This window comes from Rhipicephalus sanguineus, chromosome 9 (assembly GCF_013339695.2).
Source record: "Rhipicephalus sanguineus isolate Rsan-2018 chromosome 9, BIME_Rsan_1.4, whole genome shotgun sequence".
NCBI lineage: Eukaryota > Metazoa > Arthropoda > Arachnida > Ixodida > Ixodidae > Rhipicephalus > Rhipicephalus sanguineus.
Genome location: NC_051184.2, coordinates 28,962,874 through 28,982,289, shown reverse-complemented (window position 1 = coordinate 28,982,289; position 19,416 = coordinate 28,962,874). Strand labels below are relative to the sequence as shown.

Below are 19,416 nucleotides of genomic sequence, written 5' to 3'. Positions count from 1 at the left end.
TTTACATAACTTTTTTTTATTTTATAATAAGAATATCGAAACTTAAACAAGATACTTGCATTTCTCGTACTTTGGAAAAACTTTGGGAAAAATTTCATGCAGATCTGAGCACCAGAAGTACCCGAAAAAGGAGGGGCACATTGACAAAAATGGCAAAATTTGTGTTTTGAGAAAAACGAGTTTTAAAGTCAAAATTCCATGTTTATTTATCAAAGATGTCATTGAATGCAACGAAATTTGCACACAAGAAAGAACAATCCTCCTTGTAGTGGCCACTGCCATTAAAATGCGCCAGCACCATAGGTTTGGCCCTCACAGCTCTTTCGAGCTGACTCCTCGACAAGAGATTTTTTCTTCAGCGCACGCCGACAGGCCCTTGCTTCTCCTGTTAGTTTTTGAGACATTTTTTTCTGGCGTGTGCTGTCCCATGATGTGCCAAGAGCAACCAGATCATGAGACGGGAGCACGCCAAGCTCTTCCAGAACACGTTCAAAACTGGAGTGCCCTCGATTAAACCAACATGTTCAATGCTGTCATATCAGCAATCAACGAAGACTCGTCGTCCTGCGATTTTTCTTCGTCTTCGAAGAGTCCGATCTTTTTCTGGGAGGCACTCACATATTCGAATGCCGCGGCAAACTCGTCGGACGCATCGGCGTCACTGCCACTACGCCTTGCGGCAGCAGACGATCTTTTCGTGGTTTGAGTGTTCGGCTTTGATTTGCGCCGGCGTCCTCGAAATTTGTGCGTCGCGTGAAACTTCACAGGCCGGTGACCGCGCTTCCTACGGCTTTCTTCATCCATAACGGATAAACACTCGAGAAAAGCGTTGTTCAGCTGCGCTGCTCGACGAGACACGGATCCTGCAAGTAGGCTTCACAGCACACACAGGCGCGCAGCGGCCAATGGCGGCTCCCGATCCGTACCACGTGATTTAAAGCCAGTCGCGGCGCTCGAAGAAGGCGGCAAAAGCGTGCTTCTCTTTATTATTTCTTGCGCTGCAGCAGCGCGGGAAACTGTTGTTATTTGAAGAGTGAGGCTCGGCTCTTCGCCTCATGCGGTCGACAATGGTGAGCGGCGGCGCATTATCAGTGGCAAGGTGCTCGAAGATGACACACTTTCGGCCTTTTGACAGCCACCTTGTGCTCTTTAGACGCAATTTTAAAGCATTTCCAGTTGAGTCTCGACATTGATTTTTTTTTTCAGAACAGTAGAGGTACTAATCTTAACAAAACAGGCGAAAACAAAAAATCGATAATTTTTTAGAAAACTCGTGTTTTTCGACCCGCATCTCCCCTTAAATGAGCCATAGTTAAGCGTAAAGGCTGCTTTTTTTTTATTTATTTGTGTTCTAGCTACTCTTAATTAAGCCACTTTCTAAAAGCCTTTCACTTTATTTTTGTGAAGTATTGTTCTGTAAGTTAATTTCCATGGCTGTCAGTATTCATCTGTTATTTTGTCACAGTCTACAAAATCAGTAATGTAACACAAGGTAATGGATGCTGTGCTGCACCCATATTATCATGTGGTATCTACGTCTGGGCCAGGGGCGTAGCCAGAAATTTTTTTCGGGGGGGGGGGGGGTTCAACCATGCTTTATGTATGTTCGTGCGTGCGTTTGTATGTGTGCATGTATATATACGCAAGCAAAACTGAAAAATTTCGGGGGGGGGGGGGTCGAACCCCCCCAACCCCCCCCTTGGCTACGCCCCTGGTCTGGGCTCAGAAATGGCTTTTCACTTGTGGGAGTCAATATAGGCAGCTTTTGTCAAAGTATTTTAAGGCTCTAACCTTTACAACGTAGAATATCTGCAAGGCAACTTGCTGCCTTTCTATGTCTCATGATGGAGTTACCTCTTCAGCAATGCAGCATCGAGAGCACCCCACTGCCATAGACATTATCCCTCACCTAATGATTCTTTCATGCATAACAGATGTAACTGAAGGCATGAACCATGAAACACATCACGATAAAACTCATGGTGCTGTTCTTTTTTTTTTTTTCTCGTCTCTCGGTGATACAAACGTAAAATCGATTGCACATTAAAACCATTTAACGTTCTGTGTATTACATGTACAATAAATAACACTGCCACCGCTAAGAACACAATGTGCACTTGTTGTGCCCAACTGCATTTGCTAACATTAAACTTATTTTGCTTTGTGCTGACGCCTTTAGGCTTTTATTTTATTTAAGGATGGCACAAGAACCGTCATTATGCAATCAATAAATATTTACGCACTATGCGACAAACATATATGCAAACGATTAATAAAATAAACACATAGTACGGCAGACATGTCACAAAGTAGCTAAAAGGGTGAAACTGTTGCCATTTCAACAGGTCATAGCATGTTCAGCTAAACGTATGTCGAGAAGGACAAAATAACAAAGTGTGCTGAACATCAATAAAACTGAAAGGCCAAGCAAACAGACAGGGTCGTTGAGACAAAAGCATTAATTGCTCTTTAATGGCCCACCTAGGTTTACAGCAAGAACCAAACCAAACCAATGACAGTGGTTTTCTTCAAGGAGGCTATCCGTTGCAAATCAGATGAACGAAACGAGGCAGGATGTAGACACTCTAGTATACATCTTCCCTTTAATTTTCGTGTAATTTGCATTGATTCCTTAACTCACCCAAATCATTGCTCTTGTAGGCTTTAGGAATTTAATTGCAATACTGATAACATGTCACTCAAGACATGCAGCTGGTAATGCAGGCACCCCCCAAAAAGATGAACTTTCATCTACATGTAGGGATTTGTTTGATAGGTTTGCTTTGCCGTCCTGCGCCCTGGATGTCTGTGCAGTTCCAGGAGAGCCGCGGACGGTGAAAGTGACGGCGCTGAACAGCACGGCACTGGCCGTCTCATGGAAGCCACCGTCCAACCGGGACCGAAACGGGCTCATCCGCGGCTACCAGATTCATGTGCAGGTAAGGAGTTGCGGGTGTCATTTGTTTATGACTATCTGTGACAACTTTTTTGGATGCAGGCATGTTTGCAATGCATGATGTGGTTGATTTTTATTTTACATATTGTTACGGTTGAGGGAAGGTTGACTGTGTTTATTTACAGGATGAGAATGAGACACGGCAATCAGGCATAAAGATGGAGTCCTCAGGCCGCGCCAGACCACTTCGTCTTCCTTCTCCACATGCCCGGCTCATACCACAGCCCGGCTCATACCGTAGCAATCCCCGGTTCACAGACGAAGCCCGCTGGGCGAGTCCAAGTCACTGGAGGGATGAAACCTCTTGAGGCGCGCCACATGCACCAACTGCGTTCGATTTGACCGACGACGAGGTGTCGTCAAGCGTGCCACGGCGTACGTCAAGTCGCTCAAGCGATTTACAATGACGAACGGGCCAGTATAGTGCGGTAAAAACTTCTGGCATAAACCGCGTTTGCGTTGGGGGGTCCACAACCACACAAATTCACCTTTTTCGAATGAAATGGCATCGTGGCGTCGATCGTACCGCTGCTTGGAGCGATCTTGTGATGCCAGAGTGCGTAGGCGAGCAATTTGTCGGGCTTCTTCAGCCCGGCACAATGTTTCGGCCACTGAGTCATCGGCATGGAGCGTAAATGGAAGAATTGTATCGAGCAAGCTGCGCGGTGATCGAGCGTAGAGCAAGTAAAAAGGTGTGAAGTCCGTGGTCTCGTGCTTCGCTGTATTGTACGCATAGGTGATAAACGGTAAGATTTCATCCCAGTTCTTGTGATTGGACGAGACGTACATTGCGAGCATGTTAGTAAGAGTGCGGTTTGTACGCTCTACAAGGCCGTTCGTCTGGGGATGGTATGGTGTCGAATGTCGGAACTGCGAAGTGCAGAGGCGAAGCAATTCTTCCACAGCGTCCGCGATGAATTGGCGACCACGGTCACTGATGATTACGCGAGGTGGACCATGACGAAGAACTACAGAGCGGAGCAAAAAGGCAGCGACGCCGTCAGCCGTGGAAGATCGTATCGCAGCGGTTTCGGCGTATCTGGTAAGGTGATCGACGCACACTATTATCCAGCGGTTGTTGTTCGAAGATCGCGGAAACGGGCCCAACAGGTCGATGCCAACCTGCTCAAAAGGCGTAGTAGGCGGCGCAACGGGGTGAAGAAGGCCCTGCGGGGCGCTTGTCGGTCGTTTGTGACGCTGGCACTTCTCGCAGCTGGAGACGTATTGCTTCGTAGAATGTCGCATTCGAGGCCAGTAAAAACGCTCCTGTGCTCGATGTAAGGTGCGAATGAACCCAAGGTGTCCGGACGTTGGATCATCATGCATAGCACGGAGAACGTCGCATCGAAGACTTTCAGGTACAACCAGTAAATAACGTGCGCCACTTGCTGAGTAGTTTGTCTTGCACAACAGTCCATCACGAAGGCGAAAGCGGCCACTACCTTTGAGATTGCGGGCATCAGCGAACAAAGGGTCTAAAGATAAGTCGTTGAGTTGTTCGCTTTTGAAGATGTTGGCGTCGGGAAACGTGGTGGAGACCGCAGCAAAACACATATCGAAGGTATCTGCACTGTCTTCCGTCGTGGTCATAGGTAGACGAGAAAGGCAATCAGCGTCCGAATGACGTCTTCCACTTCTATACGAAATGCTGAAGTCAAATTCTTGAAGTCGTAAAGCCCATCGTGCAAGGCGGCCAGAAGGGTCTCGGAGGGTAACAAGCCAACACAACGAATGATGGTCTGTCACAATCGTGAACGGACGGCCGTAGAGGTAGCAACGAAACTTCTGGATGGCGAATACAGCCGCTAAACATTCTTGTTCTGTCACCGTATAATTCCTTTCAGCCTTGCTTAGAGATCGACTTGTATAAGCAACGACATGCTCTGCATTATTATGGCGCTGAACAAGCACACCTCCGATGCCAATTCCACTTGCGTCAGTGTGAACTTCAGTAGGAGCAGACGGATCGAAGTGACGAAGGATAGGTTCTGATGTCAGTAGAAGCTTCAGTTCAGAAAAAGCGGCGTCACATTCAGGTGTCCACTCGAATGGGCTGTCTTTTCGTAACAGGCTTGTCAATGGGTGAACAACGTCCGCGAATTTGGGCACAAAACGACGAAAGTAGGAACATAATCCCAAGAAGCTGCGGAGTTCTTTTAGTGTCTGGGGTGGTTTGAATGTGCTGACTGCTTCAATTTTGCGGGGATCTGGCCTGACACCATCTTTGTCAACCAGGTGACCGAGAACTAATGCTTGTCGTTCACCAAATCGGCACTTCTTAGAGTTCAAAATCAAGCCAGCCTTACCGACACAGTCTAAAACAAGGCTCAAACGGGCGTTATGCTGTTCGAAGGTACGCCCAAAAATGACGACGTCGTCCAGGTAGCATAAACACACCTCCCATTTAAGACCACGAAGGATAGAGTCCATAAATCTTTCAAAGGTAGCGGGGGCGTTGCAAAGCCCGAACGGCATCACATTAAATTGGTATAGTCCATCAGGCGTCACGAATGCGGTCTTCTCCTTGTCTGAAGGGTGCATAGGTATCTGCCAATATCCTGATCATAGGTCTACTGAAGAAAAGTACGAAGCCGAGTGCAAGCAGTCAATCACATCGTCAATCCGAGGCAGCGGATATACGTCCTTTTTGGTGAGGGCGTTGAGTCGTCTGTAATCAACGCAAAACCGCCAGGAACCGTCTTTCTTTTTAACCAAGATGACCGGTGCTGCCCACGGGCTACACGACTCTTCGATGACACCCTTTTGCAGCATTTCCTGAACCTGGTCGGCGATAACTTTGCGCTCTGATGACGACACTCGGTAAGGTTTCTGCCGGATCGGATGAGCAGTGCTGGTATCAATCCTGTGTTGAGCGCGAGAACAGGGTAGAGGTCGCGGCTTCTCCTCTTGGCAAAAGTCAAACACAGAAGCATGTCTTCCCAACAGGCGGAGTAATGTCTGCTGTTCGTGTGACCGTAAAGTGGTGCTAATCATGCCTACAATCTGCGACTCGTAAGAACAACTGCGCTCGCAAGTGACTGTACTTTTTTCGCTTTCATAGTTGTTAATGACAGCAATAGAATCTTTAGTGGAATCATCGAACACGCCGAGCTTCATTCCTCGAGGGAGCACAACCGGCATCGGTGAACAGTTCAGTGCCCACAGAAAGGTTGCTCCGGCATCAACCGATACAACACAACGAGGCACTAATATGCCTTTCTTGGCACATTGAACGATGGCAGGCTCAACGACGGCGTCAAAGGATGTGGCAGATACTGGAGCGAATACCGCAACTGACCTCATTGACCACGGTGGCACTGTCTGTTCATCGGAAATAATCAGAGCGTCCTCCGCGGGCTGCGACTCATCGACGAGTGCAGGAACAATTTCACCGCTGATGGAAAGTTCACCAGTTCCACAGTCGACGAAAGCGCCACACCCTTGGAGGAAGTCTATGCCGAGAATAACATCGTGGGTGCAACGCTGCAGCACCAGAAACTCCGTTGGGAACACCTTTCCTGCCAATAAGACGTTAACAGCACAAACACCGACAGGATGAAGTACTTCCCCACCAACACCACGAAATCTTGTCGATTCGCCCCAAGAAAACATAACCTTTCGGCCAATGCGATTTTTGAAAGAACTACTCATAACTGAGATTGCGGCACCAGTGTCCACCAAAGCACTTGCACAAAAACCATCTATTAACACACGTATCTTGTTCTTGGACATCATAACTGGCGGAGGCATCTGAAGCAAATCCTGTTGTGCGACCTGACCTCCATCGGCCGCGCCGGCTAGTTTCCCGGCGGCGGCGGAGATGACAGTCGTCGTCCCGGTGAAGGCGAGCGATGCATTCGGCCAGACGGAGGCGTCAAACTACGGTCGGAAGCGGGAGAACTGCTACGGTGATTCTGTCGGCGTGAGGTACTCCTGAAATAGGCGGACCGATGACCGCTGTTGTGACCAGTGGCCGCTGGAGGAAACGCTGATGGGGAATCATACCGTGAGGTCGGCTCCCTCTGTCGACAACAAAACCGAGCTATATGCCCGGCGATACCGCAACGGTAACACACAGGGGACTGGCGGTACACATTGTGCTCCTGGAAAGCATTGCCATTGCGCTGACGTGGTGGTGGCACAAACGTATCTTCGTTCGGGTCTTGATAGGTGTGGGCCGGCTGGCGGGGGTAACTGAAGCGGTGTTCATAGCTCGGCACCGGGTAGTTATTGCGCTGTGGCCTCAGTGGTGAGCCCGAACTGTAGTTGTAGTCATCGACGCCTGCTGCGGCAATTGACACGTGATGGTGAGAGGGATGCAACACGGGTGTAGCTTCGTGCGGCGTCAGGCGAGCATGTCGAGTGAGCTCTTCTCGAACGATCTCACGTATTGTCGACGCGAGATCAAATGGCGTGTGTTCGTCAACACTCGCAACGGTGGTTACATTCGGTAGGCGACCGAACTTGGGAGTGATACGCCGCATCTTGAGGGTCTCGAATGTGCGACAGTGGCGTATGACGTCGGTTACTGTGCCAAGGCTCTCTTTGCCGATGAGGAACTGGTATACATCCTCGGCAATGCCCTTCAGTAGGTGGCCAACTTTGTCCTCCTCTGGCATGGAAGGGTTGACGATCTTGCAGAGCTTCAAGATAGCCTCGATATAGGTCGTGCACGTCTCTCCCGGGATCTGGGCTCTCTGCAGCAGCGTTTGTTCCGCTTGTTTTCTCTTTGCTATGGAATCTCCGAAGCACTCCCTTATTTCGGACACGAAGCGATCCCATGATGTGAGGGCATCCTCGTGGTTCTCATACCAGACGAGCGCTGTGTCTGTCAAGAAGAATACTACATTGGACAGCTGGGTCGCCGCGTCCCACTGGTAGTACTTGCTCACCCGTTTGTAGTGTGTGAGCCAGTCGTCCACATCCTCGCCAGATTTGCCACCGAATGTGCGAGGCACTATCATGTCCTGACGCAACCAGGGACCAGGCGTGCCCGAAGCTGGCACTAGCGGTGCTGCTGGGACTGGTGCAAGGCCTGCAGCTGCGGGGATCCGGTTCTCGTCTTCGCCGTGAGACATCTCAACCGCCAGTGGTAACGGGGGCAGTCCAGCAAGGCGGCGGCTTCGGCGTAGATCGGGCGCTTGCAGAGTCGTGTTGCTCGGTTGATTACCCCGCACCTCCACCACAAAACTGTTACGGTTGAGGGAAGGTTGACTGTGTTTATTTACAGGACGAGAATGAGACACGGCAATCAGGCATAAAGATGGAGTCCTCAGGCCGCACCAGACCACTTCGTCTTCCTTCTCCACATGCCCGGCTCATACCACAGCCCGGCTCATACCGTAGCAATATAATTGATGTTATGGGATGTAATGACTACTTTCATAACCAGCTTCGCCATGGCATTTGATAATCAGAAAAGGCACGATATGTTGATCAGTGGTCGAAATCCTCAATTCGCCTGTGCACTGTTCAAAACAACTGCCATTTGTGTGCAGGAGATGAACCGTCACGGGGACCTCATCAACGAGCCCCTGCGATACGACGTTGCCGACGAGACTGCCGAAGAGTACAACGTGACGGGGCTGCAGCCAGACACCGAGTACTCCGTCCAAGTGGCTGCCGTGACTCGCAAGGGCGACGGTTCACGCAGCCGTCCCAAAATGGCCCGAACTCACGGCGGAGGTGAGAGGGTACCAGAGCTACCATTCCGTGCAGAGTCACAATGGACAGTGCACAATACCTTGAAAGGACATTGAAGAGAAAAACAATTTTTCTCATTTTAGTAAATTGCTCTTTCACGATACCAAAACAATACGCTTGCTGCGAGAAGATGCTTGGTAAGTAAGAAAACTCGCCAAAAGAAAATGCGGGTGTCAACACCACATTGAGGTTCCCGCAGGCGTCTACTAGGGCCTACGTACTTCCTAATAGGTAAAAATGAAGTACAGGCTGTTTCATACTTAGGGGAAATCTCGGAGCGCCTGGCATCGCGATGCGACTAGCGCTGCAATCGCGCGCCGGCAGCAGCTCGCGCGTGCGCAGACGCTTCAAGAGTGTACAGTTGTACATCTGCGCACGCGCGAGCTGCTGACGGCGCGTGGTTGCAGCGCTGGCCGCATCACGATGCCATGCGCTCCGAGATTTCCCCTAAGTGTGAAACAGCCTGTACATTGCCTTCTGAGGGAGCCAGAGACTTCACATACCAAGTTTAACTAAACTTAGTTGGGGTAACGGGGCCATTATAAAAAAAAAAAACACTTTGAAATCTATGACGTCGCCATCGGATATTTCGACGGGAAATTTAAAAGTGAAACTTTTGACATTGATTTTCGCATATATCAATGAAGCTATAGTGGTGAAATTAATGACACTAGAATCTTCAGAATATAATTTATCAATGTAAACTAACTTATTGTTTCACTTTAGTGTCCCATAAAGTTGGAGCTTATGTTACTATAAGAGCTTATCCAAGCATGACAGATGTTCAGGGAATAATAAAGGCTTGATGTGATAAGAAATCGGCGAAGAAGGAATGTCGCTGGAGTCAAAGGTTTTGACACTGGGACTTCCCTTGCCTATGTTTTGACAAGTTATCTCGTCGAAATGTCTCCGCAACATTATTTGTTCAATGATTTCTCACTAGAGCTGTGCGAATAGCAAAATTTTGGGTGCGAAGCGAATTCGAATAATAAAGATTGAGTGCGAATCGAATCGAATAATTTCGAATAATTTTCGAATATTTCTCAAACATTTTTCGAATAATTCGAAGTGAAATTGCAGAAAAAGTTGCAGAGAATCCCTAAGTATGTTCTTATGAGATAGCAACATGAAAGTGTTTCTTTTCGCTAGGTTGATGAAGCGCTGGTGGGGTCATATTTCATAGTTGTCTTTCTTATCAAGAGCGAGGCAATGTAGAGGCCGAATTGTATTAATGTACATGATTTGGTGAAACCAAAGTGTTGCTGACAACACTTTACGCGTGATAGGCAGAGATGCCATTTCCTCAGCCTCTCCTCCTCTTTCACCTGCTGTAGAAGGCCAACTGATGTGGCGGACAAGGGTGTGCTCCCTTCAAGTCCGGAGTTCCAAATCTGTCTCGTAGACGTCGATATATAAGAACATCTGAAATTTTGGATGCTAAAAAGCTTCGGCGTCCGATTTTTCGGACTTTCTGCCCAAATTTCTAGTCCAAAACAGCATTAATTGTGCCCCCACCTCTGCCACATCTTTGATCTCCATGTTGCAACCAGCGTTTTCTTGAGTTAATACATTTGCGACCGTAGCAGAGATTGAAAGGCAGCTTTGCCACAATACCGGGGTGTGATGAGGTCAAGCATATTGAAAATCTAGGAACCACTTCCAATCAGACGATGACTGTCTCTTGGCTAAGTTCAACCGTAACGGACCTTGAAAGGCAGCTTTGCCGCAACACGGGGGTGTGAGGAGGTGAAGCACGTTGAAAATCTAGGGACCACTTTTAATCAGACGTTGACTGTCTCTTGCCTAAGTTCGACCGTAACGGAGCTTGAAAGGCAGCTTTGCCACAATACGAGTGTAATGAGGTGAAGCATATTGAAAATCTGAAGGGGTCACTTTCAACCGGACGTTGACTGCATTTGTCTTTGGGAAGTTCGAATAGTTCGAATAGTAAAATTTCAGTGCGAATCGAATCGAATAGCAAACACTATTCGAAAAATATTCGAAATTTCGAATATTCGCACACCCCTATTTCTCACCTGTTAGAGCTTATGTGACAGCAGTGGTGGTATTTTACCTCTTTCCGTTTGCCTCAAAGACTTGCAGTTTGTCTTTGTTTAAACAACTTGTTGCTTTTCGCTCACTGATAAGTTACACCAGCAAGATCTCTGATGTGCTGTGACCTTTAGCTATTGCAGTGATACGCTGCTAACACATTGAGTAACAAAATAGGACAGTGTTTACCCAGCAATTTTCTGCACAATGAAATAGGACAATGTTTCCCTAGTGATTTTGTGCATGATTGAATGGGACAATGTTTCCCGAAAGACCTTAGTAAGGATGTGCGAATATTCGAAATTTTGAATATTTTTCTAATAGTGTTTGCTATTCGATTCGATTCGCACCAGAATTTTACTATTCGAAGTATTCAAACTTCCGGAAAATAAATATAACGGTTTAAAACAGCGGAAAATAATTAAAACAATGATAAATCGGAGTGAAGCATGCTTGGTGTTGCCTTTTGGGGCGCTGTTGTGCGAAACTGCTAGCCACTTCCACCAGTGCTCTGAACAGTCGCTGCGCAACGAGCTTGGTCAGAGGGTCCACTGCCGATGCGCAAAATACCCATCCGCGGTTTCGAGCATCCAGTGCGCGATGCAATTCGTTGCTTGCGACGAAGCATATTGCGGCTTCTCGCGTGTTCGCAATGTCCGCAAGCGCAATGTTATTGCCCCCAAAGTTCGGATGCGTCTTGTACATCAACGCTCACAGAGTTAAACCTAGCTGCGACTCCGAGCAGTAAGCCCAGTCGCGGTGTACGTGGCCATAGTGCCCGATGTTTAGAAGTGCGTCATGCTCGATCGCGAGTACAAATAGTCGTCCCACAATGGTCTTCATCACGAGGTCCGAAGTGCTGATAAGCAGAACCTCTAACCGCGGGTCTCACGAGTCAGTCGGTCATGTACGCGCGTCTGCGATGTTCGAGACGAGTGCGGCGCACTATCGTAATCTGATGATTCAGGTTCCGCTTGCAGCTGCCAAACTAAAGCATAATTATATTCTTAAGTGATCGTCGACGTCGACCCGTAAATACAGAGCGAGTGCGAACGTGTCACTAAGTAGCGCGATTGTCGACAGCCGTGACCTCACGGCGCGCAAGCAGCAGACTATGCTCTCCCGGAGCGATCATCGGGGCGAGGCATGCTGGAGCAACATTGCATACACAGCCAATCGGAGGCCTCGAATCGAACTTTAGACATTTGTTTTTTGTACGTGTGTTTCTCAATGGAGGGCCTAGCTGAAGCGGGAAATTTGTAGACAGACAAATGCTCTTCCTGAAGAGCCCAAAATGGCGCTGCCCGGTTGCGCCAGTGCAGAGCTATGATGTTTTTAGAATGTAATTTAGAATACGCTTAGGAACCCTCTGCAATTTTTTTTCTGTAATTTCGCTTCGTAGTATTAGGCGTGCACAGGGTTCCCCATTTAGAGGGCCTGGGGGCTAACTGTCATCGCAGCCACTCATCCCACCCTCAGTTGGTTGGGTCCAAAGGACAACATGCTTCACAATAGATTAAAAAAAATGAAAACGAAGCAGTGATGTGCTTCTCACAATGGCCTACCTTTGGTTCCTGGCTTTTCTGAAGTAAAGATTGGAAGTAAACAGTTTTTGGAATGCAACATCAGGGGCCTTCGGCTGCCATTATCGTCAGAAGCCTGCATGGCCATAGGTAAATATATGGGGCAGGCTGCTAGGTAAATGCCCTGCCCCCTATGTATGCACACCTATGCTTTGAAGTAGTCGAAAAATATTCGAGAAATATTCTAAAGGTATTCGATTCGCTTCACAAACAAAATTTTGCCATTCGCACAGCTCTAGACCCTAGTTATTCAGTTCATAATGGAATAGAACAGTGTTTTCCAAAGTTTCTGCCTTCTCAATTTTTTGGCAGTAATGGTCATGTTTGAACAAGCGTTACTCTATAATCTTCGCTGCAGTCCCCACTCGCCCAGAGCTAACAGCCCGAATCCACACGGAGGACCAACCCCTCCGTGTTGAACTCCACTGGTCTCGGCCGAACCACACCTACGGAGAGCTGCTTCAGTACAGGCTGCGCTATGGTCGCATGGATGGGGGCGCCCTGGAAGAACGCGAGATCGAGCCCATGGACCAGCACATCACCGTGGATAACCTCGGTACGAAACACTTGCAAAAGAACATTTGAAGTTAGCAATACTGCGTGTCGGTATAGTTGGAACAAGTTCATCTTAACAATATTTGAGTGAATACACAGGGAAAAGGAAGAGCAACGCGAGGACGAGCACTTTCTAACTGGCTTATTTTGTCGCAAACATTTGCTTATGTACCCACAGATCTATGCAATCCAGACAACATAATTCATCAGTAGCATGCACAACACCGCCTGTGATAACACGCCCCTAAGACACTATGAAAGGTGCGAAATCTCCTTTTCAAGCAGTGCAACAGATGGATGGCTAATGCGCCTATCTTTTTGTTTTTCAATGCAGAGAGCCTCCACTTGCTCCCTCGAAGTTTGATTGCGGTGTTTAAATATAATAGTGGTACGTACTGCTAAAAAACAAGGTGTGCGTGCGCACTCCTGGCAATGCATTTCCAAATAAACCAGTTGTTAGAAAGCGCTCGTCCTTGTGTTGCTCTGCTTTCTCCCTTGTTTTCGCGCAAATATTGTCATGATGTTAGCAACGTAAGCAACATTGTTATACAGTGCAGCCTGAAAATGCGTGCACTGCATTCTTGTTAATTTCTTTTTATTTGAGACATTGCAGCACCTTGCCTTATTTGTAGACAAGACAAAGGCTCTTCCCGAAGAGCCCAAAATGGCAGTGCCCAGTTGTGCAATTGTGCCACTACACAATGGCTGAAATGTGACGTTTTCATCATTCCAGCACGAGGGGCGAGGTACGAGTTTCGCCTTTCGGGCAGGAACTTGCTCGGATGGGGACAGGAAGCCATCACGTTTGTCAGCACACCAGAAGGAGGTATGGAGATGCCTTCGCAAATTCGTGTCGTACCGTTTGTTTCTCATTTTTCTCTTGGATGGTCCTGGAAAATGAAACCTGACCCACACTTTGTCATTAATGTCATTAACATAACTAAGCAGACAGGAGAATGGCCGCTGCCGCCGTAGCTTAATTGGTAGAGCATCAGACGTGTAATTTGGAAGTTTGTGGGTTTGGTCCACACCAGTGGAAAGTTGTTTTTTTTGGTCCACTTTAAAGAAACACATAAGTGATACAACGAATCGGTTTGAGTGATAAAGTGTACTTTGAGAACCGTAATGTCGTTATTTTTGCAATCATAAGTTTATTAATAGAGAAGAAAATCAAGGTCAAAGTTTCATTTCTAAGTTTCGCACCAAAATCTCTGCACGTGACGTCACAGATTTCAAAGGTAGTTTGTCATATTGTGGCGACATTGGCTCAGCTAAATTTCCTGGAACTTTGTATGTGAAGCCTATGGCCTTGTCAGAGGTCAGTGTACTTTATATTTACCGATTAGGAACTACATAGGCCCGGTTAGACGCCATCAAAATCTACGACTTCATGGCGTTTGTGCGGGAATTTCAAGGTGGTGTCTCCACTCGCATTTACGTTTTGCATGTTTTATCGCTTACAAAGCGTCTTCTCGTGGCGAGCATGATGAATTTGTAATTGGGAAAGAGATATTTACTAATAATTGAAAAATCGTTTCTCCTTTTGTGTCCCTTTAATTCATTTTTCCTTTACGTCATTAGCACTGCACTTCAATTTAAAAAACTATGAATGATGCCCCCTAAGCTTTCTGTGCTGGCGTGTCCAGCAAAGAAACGGGTCCCTCGATCTGTTCCTTGTATTTCGTTCATCAAGTGGACGTACGAGCTTTTAGGTAGAGCTGAAGAATACCTGGTGTTCAAAATTAATCCAGAGCGTTCCATTAAGGTACATAGTGCATGTGTTGCTTCAGCATGTCAAATTGCTTGATGAGTCATATTATGATAATGAAGTGTGGATGACAACAGCAACATGTCGTATATGTTACGACGATGTTAGTGTTGTCAATGACGCCATGACAATGGCAGCATGCCAACAAGGCCATTGGTGACTGGCGATTTCATAAGTGTGTGCCTATCACACATGCTGTCCTATTACATAGATTCTTAGTGCTTAAGATCTGCGCCGTTCTTTTCTCTTTTTTTTTGCGTTCATCTTAACTGGGCTCCCAGCTCTTTTCTGCCTTCTTTTTCTTTGGTGGCCACCACTCTTTCACAAACCACAGGCACCTCAAGATGACTTTATCAGCGCATTAGTGCCATGAAGCAACTGCATAGCTTATGCGCACGTGTTGCCAACATTTCTTACAGAGCCCACGTCACCCCCGCTGAATGTGACCTTCCGACTGCAAAGCCCCACCACCGTGGTGTTCACGTGGGAGCCTCCCATCCCCGTGCACCGCAACGGTCACATCACCCACTACAGCGTCCAGTTCCGGCGACGGTCGTCAGATTTCAGCGCCGACGACCGCAACACTTCCCACACTCGGGTTGTGTTCAGGTGAGACCACCAGTTGGCGCGTGTGAACCGTCAGCCAGTTGGCGCACGTGACGGTGAAAGTTGTAGCGAGCGCGGGCCAAGAAACCACTGTCAACTTATTGGCCTACCGCTGCAACGGAGCCGGCGAGTCGCGGCCGCAGCTGATTTAGTTCGCTCAAACCACGGCTGAGGTCAGCACGTTCACTGAGCGCGAATGCACTAGTCACGTGGTTCTTTTCGCATTTCGCGGGCTTTCTTTGCAGCTTGGAAAAAATGGTGTACGTAATACTTTCTTTATTGCAAATTATGCAATGGGGGTTTCTGAAGACGCTCTCAAACTTTGCAAGTTGCATTTCTTGCCTAAAGTCATTATTTAGCAATTTAGGTAAATAATTCTAATTACCAAATAATTAATTACAAAAAGAAATGTCTGTAGTGCACAGGGTGACTGTCGGCAATTTACAACTGATTTCACTCGCCTCCTCTCTAATATTTTATTTTTTAACCCTTAGCTAAAGATAGCTGGGACACCTGGTATATATACACTCAGGCTAACTCAAGAGCACATGCACAGGATAATACATAAATTCACAAACAATACGACCCAAAAAATGATGAAGTAGCACTCAAAAAGGTGAATTCTTTGTCAGTTAGTAAAATCAATGGCTGGCTTAGTTGTTGCATTGTGAAGTAATAGCTTGTACTGGTAGTTCACAAACTTCACCAATCACAGCTCACTCGATGAGAAGACGGACTACATCATGCGGGTGCGTGCCTGCACGGCCAAGGGCTGTGGCCCTTGGAGTGAAAACCTGACGGCCAGCACTCCGGGCGACATTCCGTCGGCTCCCACCAATGTACAAGCCGTGGCGACTTCGGACCAGTCCGTCGAAGTCTGGTGGGACGAGATGCCCTACTTCAGGGACATCCTCGGCTATCAGGTGCTACCTCTTGCACGATTTTCCAATGGTCTTTGTGTGACTCTGCGTTGCCATAACTTTTCCACTTTAGTTAGCATCTTGCAACGGAAGTTTGGTAATGAATTATCGTATAGTATACTGGTGTAATGGCTGCAAGTTTTTTTTTTCTGGGATTTGGGGTGGAAATTGTGGCCGTGGCCATCACACAAAAAAAAAAAGAGACAAAATTTCGTTTTCGTAAATATTTTCGGCGGTACTTGTCTTTATTAAACTGCAGTACTTGCTTGTACTGGGAGAAGCGAAAAAAGAAACAACGAAGCAACAAACATTTTTTTTTCTCTCTCGCTCTCTCAAGATCTGCTCTGCTTTGTCTACAGATTTCACCGGGAATAGCGATGAATGCAAAAACCAGCACAGAGATGGCACGGGATAGTAAAGAAGGTATTTGATAAGTGCAAACCACGTAACCCAACTAAGTTAACACAGCTAGCCAAGTTGAACAAAAACCAACTGGCCCATTTATGATCTTTGTGGCAGTTGCTTGTAATCTTCTACGTCCTGAATCGTGGCTACTGCTCCTTTTTTGTAGGTGCTGTATGCCCAGACGGCCGTGGAAGACCTGGACCAGTGGGCTGTGAAGAAAGTGCCGCTCACGTGGTCGGCCGAACTGACCAGCCTCGAAAGCCACACCGTGTACGCCATAAGAGTGGCCGCGTACACGCGGGAATCGCTGGGAAAGCTGTCCGACCTGGTGACCGTCAAAGTCACGCCCACAGGTCAGTCATGGGCTGCATACGCGTTGGGCTTTGCTGCGATCATAGTTAAAGCCGTGTGATCTCTTATACAGAGAATCACCGTCGGCGTAACAGTACGTCGGCATGAAATGAAAATGGTCGCTTGCTAAAAAAATGAGTCCTCGCTGTAAAGTTACCATATTTACTCGAATGTAACGCGAGATTTTTTTTCAGTACTTTTGCTACTTAAAGTCGACCCTCACGTTACAATCGAATATCGAAATGCATACAAAATGCCTATTTTTTCTTCCTGGACGCAATGAAAAGTCACCCCTTGCGTTACAATCAAGTAAATACGGTACTAAGAGTTCATTAGGTTGTGTCTAACACAGAAACGAGCCCTTGATCCATTCGCCTTGTTTCGTTCTTACAAGTTAGTCACAGGAAGTTCAGTGCCTTTTTATAAGCACATGTTTTAGATGCCCACAAAATACACTGTTGTTAAGAACACAAGCTACTAGTTTCATTGTACTACTAGTTTCATTGTAATGACACTGCTGTTGCAACACTTTGCCGCTTGGAACTGGGTTGCGCCGCTTGGCAGAGTATTCATCAGCTACCACGACCTCGTTTAATTTTGTGTAGAGGGCAGAAGTGTCTTTAAAGGCCTTCATCTTTGGCCTTTTCAATTGATACATTCACCGAAGGACAAAGGTCTCTCCCAGTAATCTCGAAGTAATCCTGTTGTGCTGTTGATCTCTATCCTAAGCCTGCATTTTTTTTTTTATCTCATGCTGTTTCATCTTCTGCCATCATGCACTGGATTTTCTCTGTCATTGCACCTATCTTGTTGTAGCGACAGACCACTAGATTGCATTTCTTCAAGTCATACGACTTGCCCTACATCTGCCGAGGCTTTGGTGCATTACTAATACCCACGATCTAGTCTTGCATTGAATTAAAAGCCCTTGGGTATACTGTGTTCTTGTAGCAGCTTTGAGAATGAAAATCTAGTCATAAGTATAATTCAGTATTGATTATTTGTTATTTATGTGCTTGTAACATGATTTATGTGCCAGCAACATGATTCTTCTGCCAACTTTCTTTCTGGGCATTTTCACGCGTTATGCGATGGTTGCGGTGAGGAAACAGTTGTGTTAGCTTTGTAGCTTCTGTCGTAGTTTTACGTCACGGGGTTTTGCAACATAGTAACTTTGTTTTCTGTGCAATTCGCAGATGTCCCAACACAGCTGAGAGCGTATGGCGTGACGACCCACGGCATGATTTTGTCTTGGCGACCACCCACACGTCTCGACTACATTAAGTTTAATGTAAGTGTTTTTTAATGTGGCGCGCCTTCATTCAAATTCTGTCACTTCCTTGTCGCAGGTAGTTCCAGTCTGGTGTAATAGAGTTGTCACTTTTTGTGCATGCCGGGCGCAATCAGTTTTGATATCGCCCTTGAAATCCGATGACAAAAATCTTGAATTACATGCAGCTTTTGTCATTTAAAAAAAATGGGCATGCCATGAATTGTCATGCACTACAACTTCTTAATATAAACAACTGCCCTCAAGTCTATAATTAAAAAAATAATTAGCGAGTTTTGTTAATTAGTCACCACAGTGTCAGTCACAACAAGCCCCACTTCAAGGTTAAATGAACATATTACCCTCACATCAATTCCTCATTTTGTAAGTTTGAAAGCTTGTTATATCAGCTTATATGGTCTAATTATAGTAAATTTTAAAACGTAACTTATTTTACATATTACAGTAGAACCCCGCTGATACGTTTTTGAAGGGACCGTAGGAAATAAACGTAAGAGACGGGAAACGTAAGAGCCGAAAAACAGGAAAAACGGCAAAATATTTAGTGGTACAGAATTTTATTTCAATTCTTACGAGCAGCACGAAAATTGGCGCGCTCAGCCGCGATCTAGTCGATGGATAGAAACGCGGAGCTTAGGACGGCCTTATCCACAGGAATGTAATCAACGTATGTGATTTTTTTAACACCAACAGCTGTAGGCATGAAAGAACTAAGCACACGCAATCACGACCGGCGCGGCGAGTCCGACAGCGAACCGCACGCACGACCATGCGAGCTCCAACCAGCTCGAACTCCTCCCGTTCTCCGACAAATAACGATGATGATGAGTCTACGCCAACGCGATGGCAGAAGTGAACGCCAATATCAAAGGCCTTGCTTTCGCAAGCAATTACGTCATACACGCCATGTTTGTGCAATGCAAATCTCAGAGGCTATGCTTTTGTCAATAGTAAATGCCAATCTCGAAGGCCTTGCTTTCGCGAGCAGTTACGTCATAGACGCCATCTTTGCCATTTGAATCTCGAAGGCCATGCTTTTGTTTGCATCAATTGAAAGATTCTGTTGCTTGCGCCTCTCATGCGGCTAATATTACGGTCAAACGAGGCCAAGCTGCGTGAAAATGCGCCATGGCCGCTCTCTTTGGTAGTCACTCGGTCGGCTCCGGGCGCACTTCGCGACGTATCATACGGGAACGGTCCGACAGTTACGACGTAACAGCGGGGTT

The 19,416-nt window shown here is 46.8% G+C and overlaps 1 protein-coding gene across 3 annotated transcripts in view; it reads left to right on the top strand.

Annotated features, from left to right (window-relative positions):
* The window catches only part of LOC119404877 (tyrosine-protein phosphatase Lar), a 234,581-nt gene that overhangs the window by 179,901 nt on the left and 35,264 nt on the right, over positions 1–19,416 (top strand). For all 3 annotated transcript variants that reach the window (XM_049419052.1, XM_049419053.1, XM_049419054.1), the window contains 8 exons: positions 2,815–2,939; positions 8,455–8,641; positions 12,653–12,850; positions 13,583–13,675; positions 15,037–15,226; positions 15,939–16,146; positions 16,715–16,901; positions 18,096–18,190. In XM_049419052.1, coding sequence (XP_049275009.1) covers positions 2,815–2,939; positions 8,455–8,641; positions 12,653–12,850; positions 13,583–13,675; positions 15,037–15,226; positions 15,939–16,146; positions 16,715–16,901; positions 18,096–18,190 — 1,283 coding nt within the window. The remainder of the gene's footprint in view (positions 1–2,814; positions 2,940–8,454; positions 8,642–12,652; positions 12,851–13,582; positions 13,676–15,036; positions 15,227–15,938; positions 16,147–16,714; positions 16,902–18,095; positions 18,191–19,416) is intronic.